This window comes from Rissa tridactyla, chromosome 5 (assembly GCF_028500815.1).
Source record: "Rissa tridactyla isolate bRisTri1 chromosome 5, bRisTri1.patW.cur.20221130, whole genome shotgun sequence".
Lineage (NCBI taxonomy): Eukaryota > Metazoa > Chordata > Aves > Charadriiformes > Laridae > Rissa > Rissa tridactyla.
Genome location: NC_071470.1, coordinates 29427723 through 29442012, shown reverse-complemented (window position 1 = coordinate 29442012; position 14290 = coordinate 29427723). Strand labels below are relative to the sequence as shown.

General features: G+C 39.4%; 1 protein-coding gene across 6 annotated transcripts in view; it reads right to left on the bottom strand.

The window, feature by feature from the left end:
- SORCS2 (sortilin related VPS10 domain containing receptor 2) overlaps positions 1–14290 on the bottom strand; it is a 576222-nt gene that overhangs the window by 10755 nt on the left and 551177 nt on the right. Inside the window, exons 25-27 of one of the 6 annotated variants that reach the window (XM_054203166.1) lie at positions 13003–13105; positions 2498–2655; positions 262–341 (exon numbers count right to left, since the gene is read on the bottom strand). In XM_054203166.1, the coding sequence (XP_054059141.1) occupies positions 262–341; positions 2498–2655; positions 13003–13105 (341 nt within the window). Of the gene's footprint in view, positions 1–30; positions 342–2497; positions 2656–13002; positions 13106–14290 lie in introns of those variants that run through there. The other 5 variants (XM_054203170.1, XM_054203168.1, XM_054203169.1 and 2 more) reach the window with 5 other exon arrangements.

Genomic DNA, 14290 nt, shown 5'->3' with positions numbered 1-14290 from the left:
CAAGTCAATCGCATAAAGAGAGTGGCTTTATCAAACAACAGGTCAGGTGAAGGTTGGTGCAACAGCTCCATGTACCTACAGCATACTTTCGCGCAAAGCTTTTGCTCATGGTGGTGGATTTGTGGCGAATTCCTAGGGTTTCTATCCCAGTGACAGCATAAAGTTGGTTCTCTTTGTGGCTTAAAAAGGTGTAGTTGTCTCGAGGGGTGCAGGTGAGGGAGGAGAATGGAACCTGAGGCGTCCATTCGACATGCCACTGACCTGGGACTGGACACTGACCGGCATCAGCAATAGGGGAACTCTGTAGCTGTTCAAGTTGCCACTTCTCCCAGAAGGAGTCACTGCAAGGTAATGGTGTTGAGGAGTCCCAAGGTGGGGGTTGCGATAAAGTAGGCAACATAAAATATATAGAAAACAAAAAAAGTGGATGGGTGAGTCTGGAAATACTGTACTGTGGAAATTCAAAAGTTATGAGAAGAGAGAGAACAAACAGAAACCCAGGCCTGTAATTCCCTGCTGTGCAGGGAGTGGAGGCTGCTACTGACATCTCCCAACAGGGAGGGAAAAAGCTCACCACAACTAGAAGGGATCTCCATAACATAGGAACCTTCTGCAAATAATGTTGTAAAACAGAATTTAATTTAAAGCAGGGATTATAATATGTTTCATACTCTAGCCAGATAAAATAGAGGAGCATCATTAACAGGAATATTTTCTTGGCAGTACTGAGCAATACCGGAGCTAGTGGAAAGTATTGCATGCAACAACACAGTACAGCAAGCAGAAGTATAGTTTTATGTCTTAAATAAGTCTTTTGTCTAAAAGCTGTACAGTAGCTGACGAATATGGATGATTATGATACACATAAATGAACTCTCTGTGCTCCACTGGAAATGCTGCTGGTGTTGACAACCTGGCAGAAGCACAAATCACCTCGAAATCTGCACTTGTCTTAAGTTTCACATCAAAACATCACGACCTTGCACTCTTTAACCCTAATAATGCTTTGCCCAGATAGAAGAATTTTTTTTTCCACTGAGCAAGGAGCGCAGGGCAAGCAGAGATTATTTCTGAATGCATTACAGATCAGGGTAGCATTTCTTTATTCCAGCATCCCAAGCTGCCTTATATTAATAGGCCATAAGGGATTTTCTACCATTAAAAGAAGTTATGCTTTTGTACATTACTAGAGGTGTTTGAATGCTCCACTTTGTCATGTCTGCAAAGACTTTGTTATCATTCAGCCTTCTCCTCTAAAGGCCCTGGAGATGAGTGGATCAAACAATTTTAACACAGACTTTGTTTTTCCAGGGTTGTTTTTGGAACAAACTCCGGTAGAGTCAGGAATGCAATCAAGGTTGTCTTGCAAAATCTGAATGAAAACACAGTGATACTCATACACAAAGGTTGTCAGAGAAAAGACAGAAATACAGAAAGCAAAGCAGGAGGCTGAATTCTTCCCTTGTGCTCAAAGCCAACACCTCCAAGAACCTAGAAGCAGCATACGGTTCAGCAAATGAAAATAAAGACATCAACAACAAACAATAAAGGTGAAACCCAAGATAAAGAAATCTCTGCCAAAATTCCGTCTTTCCCCAGGCTACCTATGGTGCAGCTAAAACACATCTTCTTCTGTGGGTTCATGAAGGCATTACAGTTGCCTGTTGCACTATGAATCTACTGCTACAAATCCCAAAGGCTTTGGGTTATCTGATTTATTTTCACAAAATGTGTAGAAATGGATCAGGGGCTTTTTTCATTGTCCTACACTTTTCAGCCTGTGACCTGAAAGCAGTCTGAACACAATGGTAAATTTTACAAGAAATGAACTTTATAGATCAGCAATCTATGTTGCATTAAAAATAACCACAGGGTGCCAGCATATACACTTCCACCTGACAGTGAAATCATTTGCACTGAGAGATATTCACAAAAAGTTTCCCTCATGGGTTCCTTATGACCACCTCATGAATACTAGAAAGTTACCAGCTAAAACAGGGAAGACTTATGATACTTTTTATACAGGAATAAATTTAATGTTTCTAATCATGAAAACTTTAAATGCCACTGGAATATGATGGCAGATATAGCCATGGATCTAGATACAATCCATCTGAAATCACGGAAACAATGACTCTACAAATCCTTCTGACCTAAATGCCATTTTCCACTAATAAAGGGGATTATTGAGTTAATTCAAATGTTACCTATTATATCCTGTTCTACTAAGTATAACTTATCTCTAAAACTGTCTAAGTAAGTCTCCTGACATTAAACTGTACTATCTCTGTATTCATGCTCTATATAGCATGTCATCCATACATTAGCCTCCATCACAAGCAAGCCAAAATAAGATAACTGAGATAATCCTCTGTTGGCGGTGTACTATTTGCTTCCTCCTGAGTCTAAGCAGAAAATGAAAAAAAGCTAAAATGAAAACACACATTAATTAAAAATCAATTACTTACAAAAATTTATAAACTAAAAATGAAGTTACCTCTTGCGTTACCTAGTGTTTGAGAGTCCAGATCATCATCAATAAACTCCTCACCCTGGATGATGTTCTGGGTGTCCTCACTATGATTAACAGGGCTTGTCATCTCCTGCTCTTTTTCGTTGTGCATCTGGGCATAGACATTTCTGCCTGGCAGTTTCCTAAATTGGACAAGGAGAAAAAGTCTTGTGATGGAGTTCCTTTGTGTTGCACTCACACTGGCATCAGAGCAGAGCTTCAGCAGAGGGAAGTCACACCAGAATCACAAAATAGCACCAATGCCACCCTTCCTTATAATTTTGAGTTCACAACCTAAACACAACTTCTTACTCTCAGTCACAGTTTTATGTAACTGCCTCATCACAATGTTCATACCAATGTAATAATTAAGCATCAATTTCTTGACTAAGATTGACAGACAATGAACAATATAAAAAAAAAAAAAGCAAAACAAAACCCACAGAAAAGCTATTTTTAAGAACTCAAGCAATAAAAAGGAAAAACAGGCATTCATTCCTGGTTCCAGGTGTCTTCAAAAACATTAAGCTGGGTCACAATCATGATCCCTTGTGAGACCCCACCTAGAGTACTGTGTCCAGGTCTGGGACCCCCAACATAAGGACATGGACCTGCTCAAGTGGGTCCAGAGGAGGACCATGTTGATGATCAGAGCGATGGAACACCTCTCCTATGAGGACAGGCTGAGAGAGTTGGGGTTGTTCAGCCTAAGGAAGAGAAGGCTCCAGGGAGACCTTATAGCAGCCTTCCAGTACCTAAAAGGGGGCCTACAGGAAAGATGGGGAGGAAGACGTGATCAGGGAATGTAGTGATAGGATGAGTGGTAACGGTTTAAACTGAAAGCAGGTAGATTTAAGTTAGATATTAGGAAGAAATTCTTTACTGTGTGGATGGTGAGACACTGGAACAGGTTGCCCAAGGAAGTTGTGGGTTACCCCTCCCTGGAAGTGGTTCAAGGCCAGGTTGGATTAGGCTTTGAGCAGCCTGGTCTAGTGGGAGGTGTCCCTGCCCATAGCAGGGGGGTTGGAACTAGATGATCTTTAAGGTCCCCTTCAATGCAAACCATTCTATGATCACATCTCCCTGGTGAGGTGGGCTGACACTGAAGGTGGGTGATAGCATCAAGTAGCACTCTCATACTCCATCAGGTTGAGCAAAAAGAAGCAGGAGAAATCCAGGAAACAGGGAATGGAAAGGGAGCAAAGAGTGAAGAACCAGGAGGCCAGGAGCATGGGGTAAGGATTAAGAAGCTAAATAGGCATCAATAAGGTCAAATAAGAAGACAGGGAAGGTTAGTGAAGTTAAGCAGGCAGCACCGAAGGAGACAGTAGAGCTTGGCCCAGGAAAACTGGGAATTGCTGAATTAGACAAAACTTTCTATAGCAGACAGCATTTAATTAATTCATTCATTCTGATTTGAATCTAGAAAAAAACAAAAAGCATGTTATTAAATGGCTCTAGCAGCTCTAATTAGTACCATGTCTGAGCCTGGGAGGCTTAAGAGTAAGTATTGATACATGGTTCTTCACTAGATTAACTTAAATTAGACTTTGTAAAATCAAAGGGAATAATTAGGGCCTTCTAACTTCGTAACAGAAATATTTGTAGAGAGCCATATCCTTTGCTGTAGCCGCATTCGCCTGCAATCTGCCTGGGCACATAAGGACATCTTTTCCTAGGCACCAAGCAGCCACTTCTGATTAGGGAGCTGCCGGTTGTGAGCTCCGTTTCCTACACTGCAAGAAGCAGCTTGACAGCTTGATCAGCATGACAGCAGATCAACACTGTCGAAGTCTGTGCTTAAACACAGATTATTGCAACAGGCAGACCATGAGAAGAAAAGAGAAAATGGGGTTGAACCGCTGAGGTTACGCTGTGGTTTCTGCTGAGCTCCCTTAGGCAGTGAGAAGACAGAAAAAGTGACACTAATTTTTAGGCATATCTCTAAGGACGACCATCTTCTGCTCCATATTCTGGCAGCAGTTTGAAGCCTGGATAAACACACAGGTTGCTGTCTTTTCTCGAGGCTTTTGAAGATGACCTGTCTTTAAATGTCATTTCAGAAGAAAGGTTCTTTACCAGGTGGTACCATCTTAGTTTGAGATAAAACATACTGCATCAAACTTTTTTGAACTGCACCTTCCATTGATTCAAACTAGTTAGAATAAATAGAAATTATTAAACAATGAAAGACAACTGAAGAGGATCTCCTCCCTTTAATTTGATCTATCCAAGAAATGAATTGCATCCTATATACCTATATATGTACACACACACACATCTGTATAGGTACATGTATACACACACAAACAAAATCATATACACACAGAATTCACATATTTTATCTCATTTTTTATAAGCAGCACAAAGAAAGAAATCTGATTGCTCTTGCTCTTTTCTGTATCTCAGTGACCATGGAGTAAATGCATCCCCCAGCGTGGCTGGAGAGCTGCCTGGCAGAAAAGGACCTAGGTGTTCTAATTGACAAGCGGCTGAACATGAGCCAGCAGTGTGCCCAGGTGGCCAAGAGGGCCAATGGCATCCTGGCTTGTATTAGAAATAGTGTGACCAGCAGGAGGAGGGAGGTGATTGTCCCCCTGTACTCAGCACTGGTGAGGCCACACCTTGAGTATTGTGTCCAGTTCTGGGCACCTCAATACGAGAGAGATATCGAGGCGCTGGAGCGTGTGCAGAGGAGGGCAACGAAGCTGGTGAAGGGCCTGGAGAATAAATCTTATGAGGAGCGATTGAAGGAGCCGGGACTGTTTAGTTTGAGGAAGAGGAGGCTGAGGGGAGACCTCATCACTCTCTACAACTACTTGAAAGGCCATTGTAGAGAGGTTGGTGCTGGTCTCTTCTCACAGGTAATTAGCGACAGAACAAGAGGGAATGGCTTTAAACTGCAACATGGTAGGTTCAGACTGGACATTAGGAAAAAATTCTTCACAGAAAGACTGGTCAGACACTGGAATAGGCTGCCCAGGGAGGTGGTGGAGTCACCATCCCTGAAGAGTCGTTTAGATGTGGTGTTAGGGGATACGGCATAGGGGAGAACTTTGTAGAGTGGGGTCGATGGTTGGACTTGATGATCCCAAGGGTCTTTTCCAACCCGAATGATTCTATGATTCTAAATAAAGCACAGGAGTAACCAAATGCAAAGGACAAGGATGGAAAGAAGGTCTCATAGCACAACACAACTATTATGACCACTTCAACTAGTCCAAGGGCTCCTCCAGCACAAACATACAGATAAAGCCAAGCTCTGCCTCACTCTTCTCCCATTAACTGGATGAAAAAAGCCATGTTGAAAGGGGGAAGGACATTCCTCATTACCAAAACAAATACATTAGGTAATTAATTTTGACTTTTTTCTCTAGGGCCAGTAACTCCAGTCTGCTTTTAATGTGTTTGCTAATGAAAGTGGTCATGTGGAGAACAATATCCCTCTCAATCAGACCTGCATCAAACCTGTCAAACTGCTCACTTTCAGTCCACTGCCAAATGCCTAAGGGAAACAAAACACATCTGCAGAATTAGCACATATGTTGCTGCAATAATTAGGCGACCTTCTCAAAACTGTATTTGACAGATTGTAGAAGCATCAATGGCATTATCAAAATATTTTTTGACATAATAAAAACGTTTTCCATCTCAAAACCATATGGCACATCAGACCTTTGCAGTTAAGTAAAGGGAGCAGAGCTGCTAGTCTAACTGTTGTCTGCCCAGGATGAAGGACCTGTCTGACACCAGGTCAACAAGATGTGTCCTTTGGTGTAAATCCTGAGGCTTCAACTCACAACTCTGGTAAGACTTACTAGTTAGACATTACCACAGTCACAATACATACTATTAAACATATTAAAGGGTTCCTGAATGAAGAAACCGCACAAGTCCACAAATAACCATTAAATGTGTTGTTGTTAAGAGCAGTTCTTTATGGGTTAAGGGTAAAAGGAGAAAAGGTGTAAGCTGTTATTTCTCACTCACGAGCCTCACAAGCCTAATCCTGCTAAGCACAAATTCTTCATGGAAGATATAAAGTTGAGGTACTCAGTGACTCTTCTATACTTTGCTCCTCACACTTACAGAGGAAAGCACCTTAGATTGCAACACCAAGTATGGATGAGAGGAAGGAGAATATTACAGGTCTTGTGAAGGCATACGCTGTAGGCATTTGACCTTTTATACATTATAAAGATCTCTATGTGTGTCATATTGGTTCAGTTTTACAAGGAAGAGACTCAACCAGACTGAAGAAAACCATAGTCCAAGCCTTTTCAAGAGTCATTTTTAACACATGCGCCAGATGTTCTGTTTATAAGGGACAACCGCACAGTGGGATGAAACAGGATGTGGATATTGAATCCTTGCTAAAGCTGGGACTGATTCTGGCAATTTTCCAGTCACTCCTCACTGCTCTAACATGTAGGAAGGAAGCAGCCACCCCTAATTGTACAGAGAAAAACCGTTGTGTACCCTGATATGCTTTGCTCTTCTTAAGGAAGCAATTTATGTTGAGTCCAATGTAACTGTTTGAAGTAGGCAGAGCTGAAATGCTCTGGGTCTACATAAAAGACTACTGTGAAAACATGACAAGACATGAAATTTGACCCAAGAGATTTATATCAGCAATATGAAAAATTGAAAGCACACTTATAAGAACAGAGAAGAAGATTATGCGATTGTTTCTTTCGGGGATTTACTCTTCAGCTGCAAAATGCATGTGCTTCGCATCCATCACTGGAGACAATTACCTCTGCTGAGCAGCACTCCATGGTTTACAGTTTTAGTTCCTTTTGTTTACTCTGTAGCATTTTATTTCAATCATGAAGAAGAAATATTCATGCCTGCTTTGAGGATCATAAGTTTCCATATGAACTGGAGACTTAATTCTACACAGAACTACTAACGAACATCACAGCACGTGGCTTTCTTCAAGCTCTCCAGATCCCATACCTTTTAGAGGATACTCCAGGAAACATTTTTTTTCTTCCCTATATTCACAAATTCTAATCAGTTCATACTCGAAACTGTTTGCACTTAAAAATGTTCATCAGTAAGGAACAGCAGGAGGGAGATGAGATATTGATTCCCACTCATTTAAACTCTCTAGTTTATTTGGCTTTCAATTCCTTCCTTGTGGAGCCAATATTCATTGGCCTTTATGCAACTTCATTCATTTTCCAGAGGCTTGATTAAGATTCTGTTTAGTATAAAAAAATAGGAACATATTCACATGGCAAAGGATATGGAATAACGTAGCATTCTCTTGGAACTTAAATAAAACTAACAATAATAATCCATTAAATAGAATACTTTGTTGTGGTGTTGTCTTTATTATGTTTGGATTAATGTTCGGATGACTGACTTCTTTGTACTTTAAGGCACTCCCGATTTACTTGCCTCTCTCATTTCAGAAATCTTTTCTACATGCTATTACTTTGATTTCTGAGGAAGTTTTTATGAAATGTTATGGATCATTAAATTAGTGCCTGTTTTTTTATAACTAAATGGCATGGACTGGGACTAAACTTGCTCTCATGGAACATAAAAGTAGTATAAGCAAGGTGGGGAAAAAGATAGCTTTTCTCAGAGACCGAAAATGAGATAGTAAGTCAATGAGGCAGAAAGATAACACAGTTCTGCTCCAGATTGTGGAAATGACCCAGGAGGGGGTTCATTTACCAAAAGTGGCACTTGATAGTAGCAGAGAAAAAAGAAATACACACAAAATGGTATAAATTTGGCTGAAGTAGATTCACGGCGATTTGTGAAAACAATGTATGCAGCTTTAAGTACACTGGCAGTAGTTTGCATACAAATGAAAAGATTAAGATTTTCATACTCTTTTAGAAAACCAAATTTGCAACTATTAACCAGGTAAAATACCTAAGCAGAAAAGCCAACTATTTGCTCTGGTTTTGGCTACTCTAGTATCCTGTTGTTATACAGAAGTAAAAAATAAGAAAAGGCTGATTTTGGATCTTCCACTAAACTAGTAACATAATGTTTATATGGCAGCTCTGACGTGGCTGGAATTTTCCTTTCCCCCACTTTGCCTAGTGTAGACAGTGGTATTTGCCTTCTCTATACTGTTGCCCAGACCCCCATAGCATAGAAGCTTGCTCTGAAAGAATGAGGAAATCTTTTCTGGATGGCAACTTGAAACCCACAAAAAATATAAACATTGTTTCAAAGGGAACGGAATCAGTGCTTTTTTTTATTGAAGCAGATTTAGTAAAGATGGTATAGTATAGAAGAAATAGATGCAGGTCCCAAATCTACATTAAAAAATGGACCTGATTTCTCAAAAATATTTTCCAGCTGCTTCATATTGTTCTGGTCAAATGAGCAGCTGTAGTCCGTTTTACCTGGACGCTTAAACAACCGAAGCGTACTAGTGAGTGTTGTAACATATTGTTTGCTCGAGGCATCAGATCGGTGATTTCCACACTCGGAAAGTAGGAGCAAAGAAAAAAGCAAATTATTCTTGGGCTTGCCCACCATCTATTTTCGTTGTCTGCACTACCTCTTGTGCCACAGTCAGATTCAGCAACTGGGATATTTATTACCTCTCACTCCTTACTGCTGTCCTGAAAACTTCCCCCAAAACTATTTAAACCAATCTTTGTTCATCAGTGGCATACAACTAGAATTAGTTTTTAAAACTATCGATGTTTATAATTTAAAATTTACTTTTCATTTACTGAGTAATAATATCCCTAATCTGAATTGCTTACCTACTCTGGATCACAAATGATCAAACCCCTGCGTGTGCCAAGACTTTCTGTCTTTTTATTTTTTTTTGTCTAATGCAACTAACCACTTGAGATTGACAAGAGTTGCTCCACGAGTTCTGGGGACTCCAGCACCAGTTTACTGAGCACGTGTTCCTGGGGAGAAGGAACAGGCCACTAGATAAAGAGGGTGGGAGGAGAAGCGGGGTGAGGAGGCACAGAGAGACAAAATGATAGATGCTTGCAATTTTACTGTATATAAGAACAGAGGGCAGCAGTCGTCTTAGTGTTTAAATATTTGGAATTAGGGTATATTGAAAATGATACAATCATACCTAATCATTAACCTAGACAGTCATGACAACTCTGATTATCCAGCAGACCCTAAAAATTTAGTTTTGGTTAGAGTAGTGGGAAATAATACAATTTTAATCTTTTCTTTTTAATGGGCATTCCTCCAGGAGTGATGAGACTGTGTTGGTTTTCACTCTGCATATAACTAATCAGCCAAAATCCCACTACCTCTACATGATGCTGCCTCTGTTTTTCTCCTAACCCCCTACTTAATTAGATAAAATACTCTCTTCCTTTTCTGCATATGAGGCATCTGACACAGAATCTTATGCAGGACTTATTTTTAGATTTCTGCTCTATCTCAAACTAATCTTGTGAGATTAGTCCTTGTGAGGGACACCAATTTTTAGTACTTGGTGTTGCAGTTTTCAAAAACTGGCAGATCAAACAGGAGCAGAAAGTTTCATCATAGCTGCCCTGACTGACTGCCCTGAAAGATTCACAAAAAAGAGGTATTAGATTATTCCCTGATGTCTTGTCAACACCGTCTTTCATCTCACAATTCTGCCTGACAAAAATGAATGTAAATTAGGATCCAAGTTCATGACACGAACTTCAGAGATAATCCAGGCAGGAAGAGCAGAGACCACGCTCGGAGGACAAGGGGCCTCGGCAGTCAGGAATCATCAGGCAGTCTGAGACAGGTTTCCCCGTTTTCTATCAAAGCTGTACAATGGTCTACACGGAAGTTCAATATTTTCTCTTTACTTCTCATCACAAGTCCGGAACAGTGCCTCTGCTCATTGCAAATGGATGAAATGCTCTCATGTATGAAGCTGTAACCCTCCTGCCAATCCAGCCCCCATCTTATCTCCAAGCCAGTCTTTCCATCTTGCAACTTTCCAGGTATCAAACTTTACCTTAAGAACTGCCCTTTGGGCCAGCAAAGAGAGACAGAATAGTCCAAGGCACGTTTCATGCAATCGTTTGCAGATGACCTGCTTTGCCTGTGCCCCAATGCCAACTGAAAGCCCTATAGACCCAATCAGTGTAGTGATAAAACAAAAACTAATAAACCTTTGTCTGACTCAGGGTGGGGGAAAAGGAATTTTAACCCTTTTCTGAAGGGACTAGCTGACTATCAACTTAGATAAATGAAAGGAAAGCACCACCAAATGTCTTCCACCTCCTTAATTTTGTGAATGGTACATAATAATTATGGACAGTATTAACATTTCAACACTTTACACTTGTCGGTAATTTCTATGTGGAAATAATTTATATATATATTTGCATGTGTTATCTGAGTTACCACAGGGCCCAGAAAGAGATCTTCTGCTGAAATTATCTCCTAGAATTAAACAATTTTTGTTGCCTACGGCATTCTTTCAGCAAATTAATTTTTGATATACAGGCATATAATATTGACAAGTCTCCTTTGTGCATTACAACCTGTAACCTTTATATCTATATAAAGGACACTCAGTTTCATAGCCTCAGTCCCTATGGACTAGTTTGTAAACTTACATACTCACTGCACTGACTTTAAAGGGACTATACTTGCAAGTAAGTATACTTGCAACTTGCAGCTCCATGGGGATTCAGTATCCATCTTTATAACCACAGGAAAAAAAATTTTAAGGGATCTGGGTGGGAGAGGATTTCACAGGGAGCACACAGGGAGAAAGTGATTTTTCAATGTAGCACTGATTAGGCGCTCAATATTCTTTGAGGATCAAATTGCAAATGAAGGATGCAACTGAAAAAATTGTCATCTTGGAAAAGTTCAGCAGGAATATTTAAAAATAATTCTGTCAAATATCTCAGAAACAAATATCTCAGAAAATTGAATACTACTGCATGGTCATTCATCAATGCCAACAGCAGTTTTCAGGCTACTGAGAAACATTTGAATATATCTCACAATTCTTCTCACTCGGCACCTAAATTAAACCCCCAAAAATTTAAATGCAAATGATTTTCACAGATTATATATAGAAGTGCAAGAGACATTAAAGCTCACAATTTGCAAATTGTACTATAGTTTCCTCCTTAATAAAAGCTCTATTTATAAAGCAATGGTTCATTGGACATTGTAGAAAGAACTCAAGGAAAATAATTTTTTTCTTCCTTTCTTGAATATTTTATACTTCTTTTGCTATGCAGTAATTGTGTCTGTTATTTAATTGCTCTCATTTAAGAGCTAATAAAAGATATAAATCATACAGCTTTCAAAAGATATCACAAACAATTTTTATGATTCCACACTAGAAACAGCAAATCCTCCATGTATTGCTACTGAAATAATATAATTACATCACATCAACCATTTTTATGCTTTTCCTTGCTGCAGGCACCTAAAATAGCAAAATGGATTTTTATTCAGTTGTAGACAGTCTGATACAGCATTCTGTGCTTTGTTATTTAGAGCAATCAGCCACTATGAGCTCTAAGAAACTTAGGTGCTGCAGTGAGAAAAAGAAAAGATTCTTGGAAAAAACTCTATTGACTTAAAAACCCTTTATCTAAACAAACTCTTGCTTAAATGCTATCTACGCCTACTGCTATCACAAACTCAGTTCCGCATCCATTTCTATAAACTGATGTATGTTTCCAATAAAAAGCAATGTTTAAAAAATGAGACAAATCAATAGGAATCCTCACCGAGTAAGGACATTAGGATTTGATGATGATGAAGGCTTGTTTCCAGTATGCTCAAACCCAATAGCTTCTAAATGCCCCAGAGACAGAAAAATACCAAGAGCATAGCCAATGATAACACAGACTCATGAACAAGAACAAATCTTTAAATCGCACAGCACCTAGTAGCTCTGATTAAAATCAATTGTGGACTGAAGATACATTGGACTGTCAAAGGCTGGCATGGCATCCCTTGTCAATTTTGAGAATATGTCTCGCATAAGGGCCACTTCTAGAATTATTTGACACTCTAGTGTCAAATTAACACTAATCTATTTCCATCACTCATTCTATGTGGCATTGCCCCAGCCATTAAAATGTAACGTGTGCAGAGAAACTCCAGAGAGCTACACGTTTTGATAAAACTTCTTTTTTTAAGCAAATCAGCATTGCAGACACACTCATTGTCCCAGATAGCTTTAGTTTATTCATAACTGCTAGGAGTAATGAGGTTGGAATTAATCAGGAATCATATTTTAGCTCAGCTCTCTTTCTTGATGATATTATTTACACAAGCTGAACAAACTCTCCATAGGTCCCATATTGCTGCTATTTATCTTGGAACACAGCAAGTCAAAGCAAACATCAGTGCATTACCTTGATGTCTGAAAAGTTCAGAAAAACATGATTTTCAAAGCAGTGGATTTCTTGCAATTCTTCAAGAAATCTCCTTTTCAAAATACAAACTCTGTTTTGCTGATCTGTGGATAAACTTAATTCTTAAAATGTGTATGTTGTTGATGAAGGTTTACTTGCCTTTTGAACTTGTAGAGGATGAAAGCCCCAACTGCGACTAGACAGATAACAAAGAGAACCACAATAGCCCAGTAGCCACTGCCTCCTCCAATCCTCTGAGAGTCTGAAATATGAAATAAATAACAGCTTAGCATGTCCTATTTCAGATCTGTCACATTCTTGGGCTTTCTTTTCTAGCTAATTGTCACTTTTTGTTATTTGTGTAACCTCTTCACTCTATCTGTAGCCTCTTCAAAAAGGCAACACCACAAAATTAATTGGTGACTTGTGACTGAAGGACAGAGGACCAATTAAAAAAAAACAAACACAAAAAGCAAAACCCTGAAGATTTATTTACGCACTCAACGTTTTTCTTCTGTAAATCTAAAGTTAACATAGGAAACGATCACATACTCTAAGTACACGCGTTGCAAAAGCAGGGCTGTATTAGTTTCACAGAGAGAGAAACTAAGGCTCTGAACAACAAATGAACTCATCAAGGTCAAACATTGGAAAAGGCTGGAATGAACATGGGTTTCTTTCAATCCCAGCCTTTTGTGCTGGCTAGAGCATGTTAGACCTTTAAACCAGATTAGGTACCACAGCAAAACTGTAGCACGATTCTACATCAGAAACTAGGTAAAAGAGCGTTGTCTTCCGCAGAGAGCTGACAGATAAAATATCACACCAATATTTACATTAATTGATTGTGGTCAGCTAAGTTGTTCTCCCACAACACATTGAAATAAGAAAGAAGGATATATTATGGGATATGATACACAAATAAAAATTACAGGATGTTCTAGTACAAGGTTTAAGTCAACGCTGAACTTTCTGGTTAAAACATCGTTTTAATGTATCGCTGTTCAAAATACACACACACGTATACACATATACTCTCTTCAACCAGTTTCCAGGTACATAGTGAATCCAGAGATGCAGGAAACGCTTGCAAAAAACCTGTTTCCATTTGTTTTAAACACAGAAAAAGCATGTAATTTATCTCAGGACAGGATTAGCAATGTGGAAACCCGACAGCAAGCTTCACGTCTGTTGATTTGGAGATCAGATATACAAGGCAGAGACGCAAGGTCCCAGACCCCTGGAGTTATATCTGGCTGAAGTAAAGCAGCTCTGCTTTCTCGGCAGCCAGTGCAACCAAAGTGCTTCAACAGATGGTATTTTTGAAGCCTGGTTGGCTCTTCCTTCAGGGCACTGTTTTGTATAATATAGGTATTTAGTTAATGTCACAGTTACACAGAAAAAGCACGAAGCTGTTGATACAAATAATGAGGTATGACTAAACGGA